General features: G+C 36.6%; 1 protein-coding gene, 1 long non-coding RNA gene and 1 pseudogene across 3 annotated transcripts; 2 read left to right on the top strand and 1 right to left on the bottom strand.

Moving 5' to 3' along the window:
* Window positions 1-85: 85 nt before the first annotated feature.
* LOC139189719 (uncharacterized) lies at window positions 86-1292 on the bottom strand. The gene is made up of 3 exons (XR_011573587.1): window positions 1169-1292; window positions 979-1035; window positions 86-310 (listed from the first exon to the last, which is right to left on the bottom strand). It is a non-coding gene; the product is annotated as an uncharacterized lncRNA (long non-coding RNA).
* Window positions 1293-1987: 695 nt separating this feature from the next.
* LOC103448706 (protein DETOXIFICATION 19-like) lies at window positions 1988-4914 on the top strand (annotated as a pseudogene). The gene is made up of 7 exons (XR_011573586.1): window positions 1988-2408; window positions 2847-3372; window positions 3452-3538; window positions 3618-3674; window positions 3765-4003; window positions 4123-4241; window positions 4452-4914. The product of XR_011573586.1 is annotated as a protein DETOXIFICATION 19-like (transcript).
* A 9714-nt stretch (window positions 4915-14628) lies between these two features.
* LOC103448705 (protein DETOXIFICATION 18-like) lies at window positions 14629-17754 on the top strand. Its single transcript, XM_070808876.1, has 7 exons — window positions 14629-15153; window positions 15336-15877; window positions 16165-16251; window positions 16335-16391; window positions 16494-16732; window positions 16813-16931; window positions 17017-17754. Exons 1-7 carry the CDS (start codon window positions 14845-14847, stop codon window positions 17155-17157), a joined length of 1494 nt encoding a protein of 497 aa, XP_070664977.1. The 5' UTR covers window positions 14629-14844; the 3' UTR covers window positions 17158-17754.
* Window positions 17755-17799: the final 45 nt, after the last annotated feature.

Below are 17799 nucleotides of genomic sequence, written 5' to 3'. Positions count from 1 at the left end.
CCCCGACAAGAATCAAGGTATGATAGCCGTCACGTGAATGTGACGTAACCAAAAGTGCAAGTGATGTAAGAAAGATGTGAATAAATTAAAACCGAAACTAGAACTTAATTAACTAATAAGGCGAGTGCACAGTAGTGGTTACAACCCATAACTACAAATATTCAGTGCATAGATAACATAAGGGTAAAACAGTCGAATTAGAGATGTACTTAATACACAATTGGAGATAAGCTCCTACAATATGAATGGGAATATGTCAAAATCACTGGGTAATCCTCGAACGCCACAGAGTAGGTCAGTTATCTAGGACCTGGAGAGGCGAAAAACAGAAGGGTGAGTGCACAAAAATAAAAGGTTTATAAAATTCATTTATTTTCTAAACATACTAACCCCTTGCTGTAAAACAATAAAATATCTCAACGGCAATATGAATAAAATCATGTGCTCAACAATCTATACTAGCAAGCATTCGGAGTCACCTAATATGACCTATACAACTGCACCTATTGCTCATCCATCTATGCTAACACACGAGTCGGAGTCATCTAATGTGATATGTACGACAGGACTAGCACCTACTTGGATCCAAGGCGAGCGTGCGAGGTGAACATCACGTGAAGGACTGACCCTGGCCCGGGGCGAGCACTAACACCGGTGTAGCAATGATGAGCGAACTATATGAATATGAGCATGCCATACAATTCAATCATTCCAAACAACACAATAAACTCACCTGAACTTACCTGCGTTTCCCGTAATATGACTTGGCATTACACAATAGCATAATATTTATGAGCAGGTAAAATGCATATGAATATGCCATAATCAAATATAAATCTCAACCACCATGGCATTATTTTAAAAGTAAGTAAAACGTGGCATAACATGCATAAATCAACTTAAAAGCATTTGTGGAAACTATACAATATATATATATATATATATATATATATATATGAAAAGAAAATACCCACTCACTGGTATGTCTTAGGATCGTAGCTCCCTAGTCTCGCTTGTCCTGGGGGTAAGTCTCCCCTTATATGCAAAACAACTAAATTAAATTAGTTAATAAGGACATAGACAAAAACTAGGAATAACTCCCCATAGTTTGCTTAAACAGAAGGTTTGAATATACGAAAATGTTCTACTCGAAGTCACGAACCCGTACATAAAAACCACTCACTGGCCGAAGGCTGGACGCGCCCTCACACGCCGCGCAACCCATGGCCACAGGCGTAGGCACGTGCACAGTAGAAGCTGACGGAAATATTCTGTTGAACAGTTAATGGACGTTAACGGCGTTACCTGACGCCGTTTCCGTCAAGTCTGGCGGAATATTCGTCATCTTCTCCGGTGGGTCATCACCGGTCGCGACCATCCGCCACCGTCTGAACTCGTTGGAAACTGGAAATCTTCGTCGGTTTCTGGGTAAAATTTCAAACCTTAATATCTTGCTCATTTCTCAACCATTTTTCACGAAATTTATATGGAAATGAAGCTCGTGAAGAGTAGAACAAAGTTGTACCTTCCAAAAGTCCAAAAGTGGACGGGAAATGGCCTGAAAATGGCCTGAAAATGGCTTGAAAATGGCTCAAAAGCTCAACTCCTTGAACGTGCCTGTTTCGACATCAACGCTTCTCCAAAACTAGTCTAATGGCCACGAGGAGTTGAGTATGAGCTTCCCCACATCCTAAAACCTTGTAACTCGGCCGGGATCACGACGACGCCAACTCGACCGAGTCGGAGCTTCCGAGTCGCTCTGTGTTGACCACTCAAAACTCAACCATTAGAGAATCGGTTGGTATGGTCGTGATCGTGAGGATGAGAGGATCACAATGGTGGTGTTTTTGGACTCGATCTGTGAGTGGTTGTGAAAGTCCAAAAAAACTTCTCTTTTAACGAAAAACTCTTTTTAAAGGTATAGTGAATAGTGCCAGTTAAAGGTAAAAATGTGGTTTTTCGTTAAAAGTGAACAATACCGGAAGTATTTTGTTAAACTCCCTTTTATTTATATATGTTCTATCTTTCTTCCCACACACCACACACCACATGCCATATCTTAATTAGAAACAGACGACATATTGATATTGCACAGCAGAAGAATAAAAGAAAAGCAGGACAAGACAACAATGGAGAACAGAGACATGGTAGCAAACACCAACAATACGACCCCGTTGTTGGACGCAGGTAATCACGAAGGAAGAAAAGAGGGGTGGTGGAATAAGGTGCTGGACTTAGAGGAGGCAAAAAACCAGGTGTTGTTTTCGTTGCCGATGATTCTGACCAACGTTTGCTTTTACATGATCCCTCTGATTTCTGTCATGTTTGCCGGCCATCTCGGTGAGCTTCAGCTTGCCGGTGCAACCCTTGCAAATTCTTGGGCCACCGTCACCGGCTTCGCTTTCATGGTAAGGTGATCCTTTCCCTCCCACTCTCTTATATCATGTCCTCCCATGTATGTACTGTTAGGAAAACCAATAGAACAGTAATCAAGAAATACGCAAATAGAACCGGTCAGAAACTTTTAATAAAGAATATAAGCGGAAACATGAAAAAACAATAAATAAGCAATAAAATGGGAGTTTTATACGTGGCTTATTGTTTGTTTACCATCACCCAATTTTATTTTTGATTAAAAGTTCGTAACCGAATTTCTTAGTGCGTAGTAGTATATCGAGACTTACATGGCTTTTTCAATTCACTTGCTTTTGTCTTTCAATTTTTCTAAATCAAACGTTCTCTTTTTTTTTTCTTGGTACTTTAGAAAGGCGAAGAACAGCGCTGATTAATAGATTGCAGGCCTCTCTTTGAACTGTTTTCTTGTCTATTATTATTTCTTGGTTTAGGTTGGATTAAGTGGAGCTCTAGAAACGTTGTGTGGGCAAGGATTCGGCGCAAAGTTATATAGAATGCTGGGGATTTATCTACAAGCCTCTTCCATCATTTCATTCCCGTAGTCTGGTTCTATACAGAGCCAATACTTATCTTAATTCATCAAGACCCTCAAATTTCAAAATATGCAGCGCTTTATATGAAATTTCTTATCCCGGGATTGTTTGCATATGGCTTCCTGCACAACATTTTGAGATTTCTTCAGACGCAATCTGTTGTCATGCCACTGGTCTACTTCTCGGTGATCCCAGTGGTTCTTCATGTTGGAATTGCATATAGTCTGGTACATTGGACAGGTCTTGGTTACGTGGGAGCTCCGCTGGCAGCTTCGATTTCAATATGGATATCGATGCTAATGTTGGCCTCGTACGTTTTGTGCGCAAAGAAGTTTGAGGTTACGTGGGAAGGGTTTTCATTAGAATCATTTCATTATGTCCTCACCAACTTGAAACTTGCTCTACCCTCTGCAGCAATGGTATGGTAAGTGTTCTTCAGTTTTTCTTACTCTCTGAGTGTATGAGATCTAATTTGCAAGTCTTCAACTTTTTTGTCTTTCCAGTTTAGAGTATTGGGCCTTCGAGATTCTGGTGTTCATGGCAGGAGTGATGCCAAACGCCGAACAAAACACTTCCCTAATTGCAATCTGGTAAGCATTCGGCTAGCTCTAAACTTATAATTTTTCGCTTGACTCTAGGAGATTTTTCCTAATCTAATCATATCTTCAGTGTGAATACAGAAGCAATTGCATACATGATTACATATGGCCTCAGTGCTGCTGCAAGGTTGGTAGAACAATAAATTCCAAGTTATCTCTTCGAGTTTTTCGATTCTGCAACACATTGAATCCAATATTACTTTTATTTTGTGTTTAGCACAAGGGTGTCAAATGAATTGGGAGCAGGCAATCCTGAGAAAGCCAAGAATGCAATGGCTGTGACTCTTAAGCTTTCTATACTTCTCGCTCTCGTTGTTGATCTGGCTCTGGCATTTGGTCACAATTTATGGGCCGGCTCCTTCAGCGACAGCAGTGTAATAATAAAACTATTTGCTTCCATGACACCATTGCTTGCAGTTTCAATAATTGCTGATTCTGTGCAAGGCGTCTTATCAGGTTCGAATCATCATTCTCATTTCTATTATGATGTTGTCAATCTGCTACTTTGCATTTGAGCTTATTCTCTTTCCCTTCTATTTCTCAAGTATCCATGAGAGCGAATTTTTGTATTTCAGGTGTGGCCAGAGGATGTGCGTGGCAGCACTTGGCTGTATATGTAAACTTGGGAACATTCTATTTGGTTGGCATGACAATTGCAAGTGTTCTTGCATTTAAGTTGAAACTATATGCTAAGGTGAGACCATTAACCTTATAGCTTAATTTTACACACCCATAGGATTAAATCCTTGGGTTTCTAAAAAAGTTGAGGCATTTGCGCACTCAATACTAAGATTACCAAAACCTTTAGCTGAACACAGAAGTGGAGCAAGCAGCTAGCTAGTAGTTGATTTGTTTTGTTTATCTAACTCAGTTCACGTTTTATGCTTAATTTCTTCTGGTGCAGGGGTTGTGGATTGGTTTAATCTGCGGTCTTTCATGCCAAGCCGCCCTACTTTTGGTGGTTACGCTACGCACAAAATGGACTCAACTGGATTTACCTCGTAATGCAGATGCAGTTTTGGCCTAACTGAAGGTCACATAGAAGTAGTAAACAACATAGACCACATAGGCAACCTATTTGACTAGTTTATGGAATTTTGAAGAACTTATTTATTGCAGAGAAAAATACTCTGGATGTTGGAGTTTTCTCGAAAGTAAATTATCAAAAATTAGTCAGTCGAGCGGAATTTGGGTGCTACTGGTGAACAAGTTTTACAGATTGAGAATTGGAACTATAGCTAAAAGAAACTAAGATGCATATACGTTTCCATCAGGTGGTTGTTCATTTCCTAGTAGCAGGAAAGTGACTACAATAAGAGAAATTCATGTAATATTTGTTCCATTCAATACAAATTCACCACAATAAATCTGAGGCATAATTGTATTAATCTTTATAACAATGACCACAAGAGTTATACACATGTATACTATCCCCTAAGATAAAATAATAGAGGAGATTGAGTCTCAACACGTTTAGCATGCCCTCGCAAGCTGGACGGTTGTGCTTGAGCTGGTCCATCAGGAGCAATATGGCCCGTCTCATAGATGTAATGGTAGTCGACTTCAACGTGTCGAGTGCGACGTGGGTGCTTAAAACAGGGGATTGGAGGTAAGAGAGATGACGTTGCTATTACCACACCATAAACCAGGACATCGTAAGTGCATATGAAGATTTTGTGAACTTATGATCATTAGGATCACCGGCATAGTCTGCATATGAATACGAAACAAGACTACGATACAAGAGCGGAAAGTGGCTTAGATCAAGTACATTACATTTATGCGTTTTTCTTTAGTACACATGGCTAATTGCACATGCTATATTATATGCACAATGATATTCATCAGCAGTTAGATCAGTCTCAAAAAATGCAGGCCCACTATTTGTTTCAAATAAAAATAAGTAGGAGGTCTTGGATGCTTCGAAGCCTTAATCTTCGTGATGAGTGGAGAAACATTGTTTGAGCTCGACTTGTTGAGCTTACACAAATAAAAAGATAAATTGTGGATCAAGAAATCTATTAGGTTGCTATATATAAGATTTCTTTTAAGGGGCTTGAAGTGTCAACAACGTTGGCATAAGTAATCTCATGCATAACATATTTAGTAGATGTTGTTGATAGGTAATTATTGATGGGTAAATACGTTGTTAGTATAACCGTTACAAAGGAATCAGGATGGTCTCAGGCTCGTGTTGGTTTTACAATGAAACACTACATTTAATTAAGCAGCATATACATCAGTTTGGACATCTTTAGCATTTTTGTTGTTGGATATATGTACTATATGCATTTAGCTAGGTTAGTCCATATGGATCATAATATTTGTATTAAAATAGATTATCAATACATTAGGCTCGTTCTTTTCCACAGTCTACAAAACATCTTATGCATGAGATTACACACAAAAATTCTATAAAACCCTAACCTTTTTTTAATTTGTTTACTGTTTCATTCAGTTTCATATCTATTTTCACAGTAAAATCTTAAGATGTGTTTCTCCTTATCGAGATGGAATGAGGATGAACTAAAGCTTTATGAACTTCTTTTATTTTTCCTCTCTCTACGAAAGTTGAGAAATTTATTAATCAATCTCTTGGGTATCATATGAGTTTCAATTATTTTTCTTATATGTCTATGTTGACTTTAAAAACTACTTAAGCCTATGTAGTGCGAAGTGCGTTTTTCTGCTGAATGTGGGTGTGCCAACTCGCCACCGAACTCGGTCGGCTAGTAGAATTGATGTGGTAGCAATAGTGATGTCGAATGCGTTGCTGATTTTTTGTATCCGAGCGATCACGGCCGAGAAAGGAACACGTCTCGGCCTTGGGTCCTAGAACCTAAAGACAAGGTTGCTAGTTTCTATGAAGTTCAATAAAGGTCCAGCTTTCAATGTGCCGAACACTAAGTAATCTAGTAACACCTCACTTCGCATCTCACTTCACCGAGAGGCTGATGAGATGACTCTTTCAATGAGAGGATCAAGGATTCCTCGTCAGTAGAGACTTGGATAGGTAATCAGCCGAACTTGAAGTAGTGTTGTTAATCCAAACTGACGGTATTTTCTCCTCTTTTTTTTTTTTTGTTTTTTTCATTTCTGAAAACCCCACAAGTTTAATAATTAGATAAGAAAGAAGATAGAAATGCAAGGCAAAGCTCAAGTACTTTTGCTATACATAAAGTTTCGAGGGAAATTTGAGAGCAGAGAATAGTTAGGTGAAGGAAAAGCTATGTAGTTCTTGTTCCAGTGTCCTTGCTGCTCTGCTTCTGCTTCATGAAGCCCAAGAAGGGCAAAGCGAGGGTGAAGGCGGCGGCAACCAAAGTGGCCAAGGAAGAGAAGAAGGTTGAATCCAACGAAGAGAAGAAAGAATGACAACAATGCAGCTACCTAGCTACAACATCAGATTATATATGATTATAAAACATGTATTTTGATTGTTGATTGTTAAACCCTTATTTAGTTCTTCAAGTTTGATTTATATTAAGTGTGTACCACCATGAATGACGGAATTTTATTTTTTAGAATTTGTGAATTTTCTTGTTTTTTTTTTTATCTAAGTAAATTTTCTTGTTTGGTTTGCCTAAAAGAACAATGTAATTTGAAATGGAAATTTGTTATTTTTAAACTCTCACTTATGGAAATTCTGAAATGACACATATTTACATTGAATTTAAACTTAGGAATTGAAAGTCCCAAATTCCAAGTTTCTACGCGGAAATTCTAAATTTCTATATTTATGAATCCAAACAAGGAAATTGATATACGTCAATTTATAAATTCTGATTTTTTTTTCAAAATTCCAAATTTATTTTCTTCATCCAAACAAAAATTGGATAGTTTTAATTTTGGTTTCAAAGATTAAGGAAACTTGTTACTAGTATTAATAAGTGAGAAGTCTCAAATTCGAATCTATTAATCACGAGTTGGATACTTACTATTATGGTTGGCCTATGAACCAGCTGGGTTTTAAATGGATCTGGAAAGAGTATAAAAGCCATTGTAACAGTAAAGATAGTGATTATAGCCCTTTTTCTTTGGTATCTTTATTACAACGATATCGAAAGGGATTTGAGTTAAGACACATATTGAACAAACTGTAGTTAGATATTTATCAAATTCACCATCTACAAAAAGCGGACAAACTTAAAACAATATTACTTGATCAGATTGTTAGTGAATCTTTTTAGTTTAAATAAATCAAATCATAATAGTGAAAGAAACATAAAGGTATGCAGAGGAGAACCAACCTATTATTTAAAAAATGACAAATGAGCAAGTGATGGATGCAAAATTGATCTCAACCACTATACAAAAATGTCAAAACTCTCTCTAGTTAAATTTCCATTTGTTAATGGGAGAATATAAGTTTAGAAGGCAAAGGATACGTTTCTTCATTGAATTTTGTTTTCTTTATCAAAAAAGAAAACTTCAATTAGAAAGGCAAAGAATACTTCAACTAGAATGAGTTTACAAATGTGTTTTCATGATTTGAGTAACTGAGTAACTGTTTGAATAATAAAATTCATATTATCCATAAAAAATGTGGTACGAAAATGTGATTTTTCTAATATTTTCATGATCACCAACAAAAAAGCGTAAACGACTTGGTGACTAATAAGCTAACTACGTTCTTCTGGTGAATGTCATGCATGACTCAGTTGGCGAGTAAAATTGATGTGGTGGTGGTGTCAAATGTGTTGCTGACTTCAGTTCTCGGCCTTGGGTCCTATAACCTAAAGATAAGTTTGCTAGTTCTGCGAAGTTCAATAAAAGTTTAGCTTTCAATGTGCCGAACACTAAATAACCCGGTAACTCCTCACTTTGAGTTTATCTTTCAATGTGCCGTACACTAAATAACCTGGTAACACCTCATTTTGTCGAGAGGGTGACAACTGATGACATCTTTGATTTGGATTAACAGCATTGGAATCATAGATTCAGGCGACCGAAAAATACCTTCAATTTGGATTAATAGCTATCCAAGTCTCTAATGTTACTTCAAACATTAGGTATGAGAGTTAGTGGCTTCTCAGAGAATGAAAACGATTCGCGTAGAGTGAAATTTTGCGCAAAGTATTTTTGTGTTAAGTTGAAGTCTTTCTACGTTGCTAAACCACTTCTATTTATAGGAATTGAATATGTACTTGGACGTGATGTAGAGTCCATGTCGTGGATCACCAGAACATCTTTTGATGATAAACCAAAACTCTTCTTCCGATAACATCACACATCTGTCAATTAGTATTTCAAATATATAAGAATGGGGTGTGATATCCACACACCCCATTTTACTTCTCACACACTTTTTTAATTTTTGGTCGTCGGATAAAATGAATTGAAGAATATCAACGGATAGAAATTATCAAGAGGTGTGTAAGAAGTAAAATAAGGTGTGTGGATATCACACCGCTATAAGAATGGCATATCCCATTTTTATCCATATGTTGATCATCCCATGTTGCCTAGCTACTTGTGCTAATTACCCTTGTGATTCTGCATGCAAACTCATTCAAATATGCAATTGACTTGATATTATGTTCACTTGAGGATCGCAATACCTCCTTGCTGCACATGTTAACTGCATGGGGTTGGCAAATTGCCAGCTACGCAATACCCTTTTACATAGGCTCAGCAATATGCCACGAGTCCAACCGATTACCTGCTTATTTGCAACAGAGTCCAAAGACCCCCACAACTTTGCCTTTCACTCACCAGATAACTTTTCCAAACTTTGCTTCTATCTTCAAACCTAAAGATATTTATATGATATTACTGAATAAAATCAGTAATAATGCCAAGAAAATCTCTTTTTAGAGCTATCCAACGGCCTAAGTTTTATGATTAGATGATGCGACATCGGGTCCAAACAGTTTGTACAAGATCTCTCTTTATGTAAATCTTGACTCCCTTACTGAGTATAACGTTGATATTTAATACTAATATCGTTGTTTATATCATTCAAGTTGCTCGATCACACTGTGCATCTTACCCCTGCACAAAACCTCCACATTGTATACGCTCCCGTTTAGTCATATGCCCAATTTAAACGAGTCGGCTGGGTATGTGTCTACTTTGTATTGGTTTGGTACCGAGGGAATTTTTTAAAAAATGGGTATAAAAAAAATTGAAGCTCTAAAAGGTGTTTGGTAAATACTTAAAAACAACTTATTTTCACAGTTTTGTGTGAAAAAAGCTGAAAATGTGAAGCAGCAAAAATAAGCTTATTCTCACAACACAGTAAAAACAATTTTTTTTTAAAGCATAGCAATACCAAACCAGTCTTTTATCATATCAGTACGACGGTGGCCCTCTTTATCGACGATCATTTTGTGTGACCCAATCATCGATACAAAATGATGATCTTTATATATAATTTTGCTGTTTATAAGGGTAAATTATATTTTACCCATTCAAGTATAGGATCAATTACAATTACATACAACATCTTTAAAACATTTCAATTTCATACATTTAGTTATATTTCTTTTCAGTTTCATAAATCCGTTCAAAAATCTGTTAAGTTAACCGTTAAGTGATAATGTGATAAATATAAAGTCCACATTTGTGCTGAAATAGATGCCAACTTTGCACCTTGTGAATTAAAAATAATGAAAAAAGGATTCGTTGATGAAAAAATCAAGGGTAAATTACATAGTAGCCCCTCAGGTTTGAGGTCTATTGCAATATTATACAACATCTTTAAAACATTTCACTTTCATACCTCAAGTACTAATTTATTTCAATTTCATACAACCATTACATTTTCCATCCATAGATCTGTTAAATGCTGACGTGGCTGCCACATATATGTCACGTGGTTGCCAAATGTCTGCCACATGGCAAATAAAATAATTTTTTAATTTTTTTTTAAAAAACCTGTCTGCCATGGATCTGTTAAATGCTGACGTGGCTGCCACATATATGCCACGTGGTTGCCAAATGTCTGCCACATGACAAATAAAATAATTTTTTAATTTTTTTTTTAAAAAACCTGTCTGCCACATATCTTTTTTTTTCTTGCTCTTTCTTCTTCTTCTTCTTCTTCTTCTTCTTCTTCTTCTCTTCTTCTTCTTCTTCTTCCTCTTCTTCTTCTTCTTCTTCTTCTTCCTCTTCTTCTTCCTCATCCTCCTCATCCTCCTCCTCCTCCTCCTCCTCCTCCTCCTTCTTCTCTTCTTCTTCTTCCTCCTTCTTCTTCTGGGTTGCAGGGGGTTCGATCATTCTTTTTTTTTTCTCTTCTTTTTCCTCCTCCTCCTCTTTCTTCTTCTCTTCTTCTTCTTCCTCCTTCTGGTTCGGTCCTTTTTTTTTTCTTTTCTTCTTCTTCTTCCTCCTCCTCCTCTTTCTTCTTCTCTTCCTCATCTTTCTTCTTCTCTTCTTCTTCTTCCTCCTTCTTCTTCTGGGTTCGGTCCCTTTTTTTTTTTTCTTCTTCTTCTTCTTCCTCCTCTTTCTTCTTCTGTTCTTCCTCCTCCTCCTCCTCCTCTTCTTCTTCTTCTTCCTCCTCCTCCTCCTCCTCCTCCTCATCTTTCTTCTTCTCTTCTTCTTCTTCCTCCTTCTTCTTCTGGGTTCGGTCCCTTTCTTCCCTTTTTTTTTTTCTTCTTCTTCTTCCTTCTCCTCCTCTTTCTTCTTCTCTTCTTCTTCTTCCTCCTTCTTCTTCTGGGCTGCAGGGGGTTCGGTCCTTTTTTTTCTTTTTTCTTCTTCTTCTTCTTATTCCTCCTTCTTCTTCTGGGTTGCAGGGGTTCGGTCCCTTTTTTCTTCTTCTTCTTCTTCTTCTTCTTCTTCTTCTTCTTCTTCCAATTTCAGGTTTTTTTTAAAAAATTAAAAAATTATTTTATTTGCCACGTGGCAGACATTTGGCAGCCACATGACATATATGTGGCAGCCACGTCAGCATTTAACAGATCCATGGATGGAAAATGTAACAGTTGTATGAAATTGAAATAAAATAGTACTTGAGGTATGAAAGTGAAATGTTTTTAAAATGTTGTATAAGATTGCAATAGATCTCAAACCTGAGGGGCTACTATGTAATTTACCAAAAAAGGGAGACTTTAGATGCGGTCCCTAGTTATGAACAATCTTTGACTGAAACCTTGTTGTTTTTCAAATTTTTATCCAAGTCCCTAAAATTAATTGATAATTTATTTCTATGTACGTTACTATATTTTTTAAATTAAAAATTAAAACTTATAGTTGTTTATAGTAATGAGATTTTAAATAAAAAACCATAATTTGTGGGATTAAAAATATTAAAATATAAATATACTATTGTGTGTGTGTGTGTAAACATGGGTACATTCATAAAAAAATAACCAAAAAATTATTGTATCAAAACATGGGTACATTCTTCAAAATGGGTACATTTAGCAAAAATAAAAATGGGTACAAATAAATAAAAAAATATGGGTACAATACAAATAAAACTTTAAAAAATATGGGCACAAAAAGAAATTAATATATGGGTACAAATTAAAATTGAAAGGAAAATTGGTACAAATTAAAAAAGGGTTGCAAATTAAAAATGGGTACAAACTAAAAATAAAAATATATGATAAAAAATTTAGCCATAAATATAAATATACTAATTGTAACATTTTTAATATTAAATGAATATATTTAGAAATAAAAAATATTTTATTATTGAAATAATTAATGATATTATTAATACAAAGGACCTTGATCAAAAATTGAAAAGTAATAAGGTTTTAATCAATAGAGTAGTAAAAATAAGGATGAAAACCTAATTACTCCTAATTAAAAACTAAAAAAAAATTGAAAAGAGGATCTGGGCAAAGCTTGCCCCAATAACCCCATCTTTTTCTCGACTCCATCCCATTTCCTATGTGGTTGTCCGTAACCAAGAATTTGATTCTTGGTTTGGGACGCTTCTTCTGTCGCCGCCTCCTCCTTGATTCGACTCCATCCCCATCTGCCTGTTCGTCTCCAACAAGTCCATCAACGACATCCTTACCGGCTTTGCCGTCCCCGACGCCGCACCCATCTCTCCCGACGACCTTCTTCTCCCCCCTCGTCGGCTTCTTCCGTCACAAACGATGCCGCCGCGGTAGCTTCATGCACTGCTACAGCTTCTTGAACTGACAACGATCCGTCCTCATTCAGCGTCGTCCTCAATCACTGTCTTGGCGAGTCTTTCGTGACCTCATTGGCCGCGAACAGCACGGAGCTTTAGCATGAGAACATCAAGGCGGGGGTTGTCCACATCCACCTCGTCGGATGGAATTGAGGTGTTGGGGTTGAACCGAGTGGAGCCCCTCCATCGGATCTTCCTTTCGCCCTACTGAGTCATGTTGAGATCCAACTCGAGAGTGACGGAACGGACCCAGCTACGAGCGAGTTGTGAGATCGTGGGTTCTGGTGATGGTGATTGGAAGTGTATAGGAGAGTGAACTGATGTAGAGGACTGGATTATTGGGGACGACGGCAAAAAATAAATAAAAAAATTCCTTCACCAAGCTGCCCGATCATCTTTTCAAAATTTTAAGTTTTTAATTATAAAAAAATTGATTTTTTATTAAATAATATTTTATTATTATTTTTTATTCACATGGTTCAAAGTTGGCATTCATGTCAGCACAAATATGAACCTTACATTTAACCTGTCATCATTTAACGATTAACTTAATTGATTTTTTAACAGATGTATGAAACTAAAAAGAAATATAACTAAATATATAAAATTGAAATATTTTAAACATATTATATAAGATTGCAATTGATCTCGTACTTGAAAGGGTAAAATGTAATTTACTCAAGAAATTATTTAGACATGACTACGTTAACTAGCTACACGGATCGAGAGATCTCTGCTTATCGATCATAAATATATTTTGACAAAAAAGAGAAGATCATAAACATAAATGAAATAAATGTGTGTTCTCAGAGCATTTGCTGCATGCGGCCACCAGTGGCAGCGTCTCCATTATTTATCACGTGAAGGTTAATCCTTTGTCGGCCAACTACAATTTCTCAACAATTATTTGCCTTGATTTATTGTTCTTTTGCTTTTGTTCATCAATTCTGAAAATCGTGCTTACCAGAAAATAGACAATTGCAGAAGATAAAAACAAATGATAGCTGAAAAAGCTGTTGGAGTGATCTCAGGCGGTTGGGAAGATACAATGCACGAGTCGCACGAGTGGGAGTGGCTCGGATATTGATGAATCCAACCAAACTGCTGCACAAAATTGAAAATGTTTATATATAATTTGAACAACCTAGTATTAGGATATAGGGTTATTTCTAGCTTCATTTGTGGATGAAATATATTGGAAGTGTGAATTTCACGTTGGGAAAATGAGGTATTTTACGTGTACTTATAAGTTATTAGACTAACTTTATATATTGTCAATTAGTTTTGTGATGGAACCTTAACTTACTGTAAACTTATTATGGTTTACTTATTTTGTGGTTTATCCCAATTCACGACTAATATAATTGGTTGAAAGGATGTCGGATAGTATGTAAACCTTAACATCAACCAGTCGCTTTTTCATTTGCAAAGTACAAAACCTACTAGATATTGGCCGACTAATTTTTCTTTCGATTTGTAAATCTTGATTTAATCCTTTTTTTTTTTAATTTTTTAAATTTATTTATTTAATCAAAGTAAATTCAATTACCCAGAAAACATACATATTTGGAGGCCTCGATACACTTAAAACAAAGATACAAGAAAACAAACCTCAAAGCAATACCAATATAATTTTAGACGGTGGGATTTATGCTACTTATTATACTGACAATATGATTCAGACTGTATGTTTGACACATGTAAATTTGATCTAAAAAATAGTTGGGTATTGGTCTATTCTATGACGAAGCATCCGAAGCATAACTGCATACTCTAGCCTTAACTCTCTTATTACTTTGGTTAAGTTAGCACATGAGATGAGATTCAGTATGTTGGTGGATCCTACCTATATTAGAGAAATTGTCCTAATGTTATATATGAAAAATGTGGTAAATGTAACATTATTTTGATCTCTTGTGTAACACATGTAAATCGTACCTCTTTAGAAAATTGATACAAAATATAAAATATGGGGAATATGCCAATATGTGCAGATATCAAATTTCTTTTCCACGTAACAAACCGAAGAATACAAATATTAATTTTGGACGATAAGTGGTAAGTCTATAAACAAGTCAGCTTTGTCATGTCACCTTATAGTTTTGCCGATATCTCTCAGGAACAGTTAGGAAAAGTATAAGAAAACAAAGAGAAGCAGCAGCAGAAGAGGAAGGGGAACATATAGAAAAGAAGAGGAAGTAGAAATATAGCAATGTTGGCAAGCTCTGGAGGTTTAGAGAGGAGTGAAAATACTGAAGTGCTCTTAGTAGAGGCAGGTGGTGGCGGTGATGGAGATCAAGAAGGAGCTAAAAAATTACCAAGGTGGTGGTGGAAGAGAGTGTTGGATGTGGAGGAGGCCAAGAAACAGGTCATGTTTTCACTGCCAATGGTTTTTACCAATCTTTTTTACTACTTGATCACTTTGGTGTCAGTCATGTTCGCCGGCCACCTTGGCGACCTTGAGCTGGCCGGTGCAACCCTTGCCAATTCATGGGCCATTGTCACTGGCTTCGCTTTCATGGTAACTTTTCCACTTTTCCTCACTCATACCATAGTAATATTTTTTAATTTCTTCAAAATCTAATACAAATTTTGGAAAATGGTAGAAGGACAAACATAACTAAAACATGAGTGTAGGGAGAAAAAGAATGTGTGGTTATTATTTTGCTTTTAGTATTCTAATTGTTTGAAACTTTGGTGTAGGTTGGGTTAAGTGGAGCTCTAGAGACGCTTTGTGGCCAAGGGTTTGGTGCAAAGTTGTATAAAATGTTGGGCATTTATCTACAAGCTTCATGCATCATATCTTTCTTTTTCTGTTTCATCATATCTATAATCTGGTTCTATACTGAACCTATACTTATTTTACTCTATCAAGATCCTCAAATTTCCAAATCCGCTGCTGTTTTTATGAAGTTTCTGATTCCGGGATTATTTGCGTATGGATTCCTGCAAAACATCTTGAGATTTATTCAGACACAATTTGTTGTCCTGCCGTTACTCTTTTCGCTTGTACCCGTTGTTATTCATGTTGGCATTGCTTATGGTTTGGTACATTGGACAGCTCTTGGTTACAAGGGAGCTCCACTAGCAGCTTCAATTTCGTTATGGATATCCGTTGTTGCGTTGGCCATGTATGTCGTCTGCTCGAAGAAGTTTGAGCATACATGGCAAGGATTCTCTTTAGAATCATTCCATTATGTTGTTTATGATTTAAAACTTGCCCTCCCCTCAGCACTAATGGTATGGTAAGTATCACATTTTTCATTACTTTTAGTGTTAAAAGTTAACAATGCTGCATTCAGCTTTTTGGAAACCTTTTCTGCATCAGATATAGAACCGTAACATAGAAGATACAACTAAAACTGAAAGAATTTCAAAACCGAATTATAAACCAAATGAAGGGTTTATACTTTAAAGCATAGACATCAGATTCAGGTGCTGCATAACAACTATAATTTAGCAGAGTTATTGTCAATAGGATTCAGTACTTAATTGCATTATTTAACTTAAAACTAGTGCAAAATATATCCAGTTTGGAGGAATGGGCTTTTGAAATTCTGGTGTTGATGGGAGGATTGATGCCGAATTCGAAAGAAACCACTTCACTAATTGCAATGTGGTAAGCTTCAATGTACCTTTTTTGTCATCTAAACGTATTCTTGCTTCCTACCTCAAGTAACCTTTTTATAATCATCTCTTCAGTGTGAATACAGAAGCAATTGCATACATGATTATGTATGGCCTAAGTGCTGCTGCAAGGTTGGTCGACTAACAATTCTTGTGTTGTGTTTTCCCTTTAATTTGTTCGATTACTACGTTCTGTTTCGTTCATTAAAACAAGGTTTACTTATTGTGGCGTAGCACAAGGGTGTCAAATGAATTAGGAGCAGGGAATCCCAACAAAGCGAAGAATGCAGTGGCTGTGACTTTTAAGCTCTCTCTGCTTCTTTCTTTTGCTATTGTTTTGGCTCTAGCACTTGGTCACAATACCTGGACTCACTTCTTCAGCGACAGCCATATAATAGCAGATCAATTTGCTTCTATGGTACCATTGCTTACAATTTCCATAGTCGTGGATTCCGTTCAAGGTGTCTTATCAGGTTAAGATCAACCACTTTTTTGTAGGGTTAGTTCTACATTGCTCTTTTTCCCGTAACTTAGAGGATTTTCGGTATTTCAGGTGTGGCCAGAGGATGTGGGTGGCAACACTTGACTGTGTATGTAAACTTAGCAACATTCTATTTGATTGGTATGACAATCTCCAGTCTTCTTGGATTTAAGTTCAAATTACATGCCAAGGTAAGATAATACATTAATAATTTGATTGTTTTGGTTTTATTTTATTTTTTCAAATCACATTTCGGTGCTTCATTTTTCGTTGCAGGGTTTGTGGATTGGTTTGATCTGTGGCCTCTCCTGTCAAGCCGGCACGCTTTTGTTCTTAACACTGCGCACGAAATGGAGCGTGTTGGATTTACCAGATTTATCAGATGTTGAAGAGAATGAAAAAGCAGTTTTGGTGTGAACAAATTTTCAGAAATTAAGACGTGATAAGATCATATAACCGTGAGAAGTTTATGCATTGTTAGATGCATGCATTGCTTAATAGAAGGAAGGACGTTAGACTGACTGCAAGAATGGAATCCGTGTGTTGTGCTTAAACTAAGCCTAAAACATGTATTTTTTTAACAGCTTCTAAATAGACACGTAGGGTTTGATCCTTCATTGTGCGGTTCTTTGGAGAAATACTAGTGCAGTCACTTTCTCCCAATGTTTCAAAAAACGCGCCTAGACGGCTTTGGGGCAGGGTGATGATGAAAACGCCTCTGCCGAGCGAGAGTAGGCTTAAACTTGCTTAGACGTGCGCTTGAGGCATTCGACTGGGCCTTTTTTTTTTAATAGAGACTTGGCAATGAAGAAGATGATGAGACTCTAAACTACTGAGCCGACTGAAACTCTTATGGGCTGTTAGTTATGGTATTGTGGGCTGGGTATTCCTTAGGTCCATTTTCATTTGGTCATTTAGAGACACGTGTAGCTAGATGTAGTTATAGGCTACAAGGAGTGGCCTTTTGTGGAGGTTTTGTACTAGAATAATGTTGAGATCAAAATTTTTAACAAATTTGCAGACTGATCAAAACTGAAGTAGTCATTCAATAATAAACAT

Source organism: Malus domestica, chromosome 11 (assembly GCF_042453785.1).
Source record: "Malus domestica chromosome 11, GDT2T_hap1".
Taxonomy (NCBI): domain Eukaryota; kingdom Viridiplantae; phylum Streptophyta; class Magnoliopsida; order Rosales; family Rosaceae; genus Malus; species Malus domestica.
The sequence above is the reverse complement of the archived record's forward strand: the minus strand, read 5'-3'. Positions and strand labels throughout refer to the sequence as shown.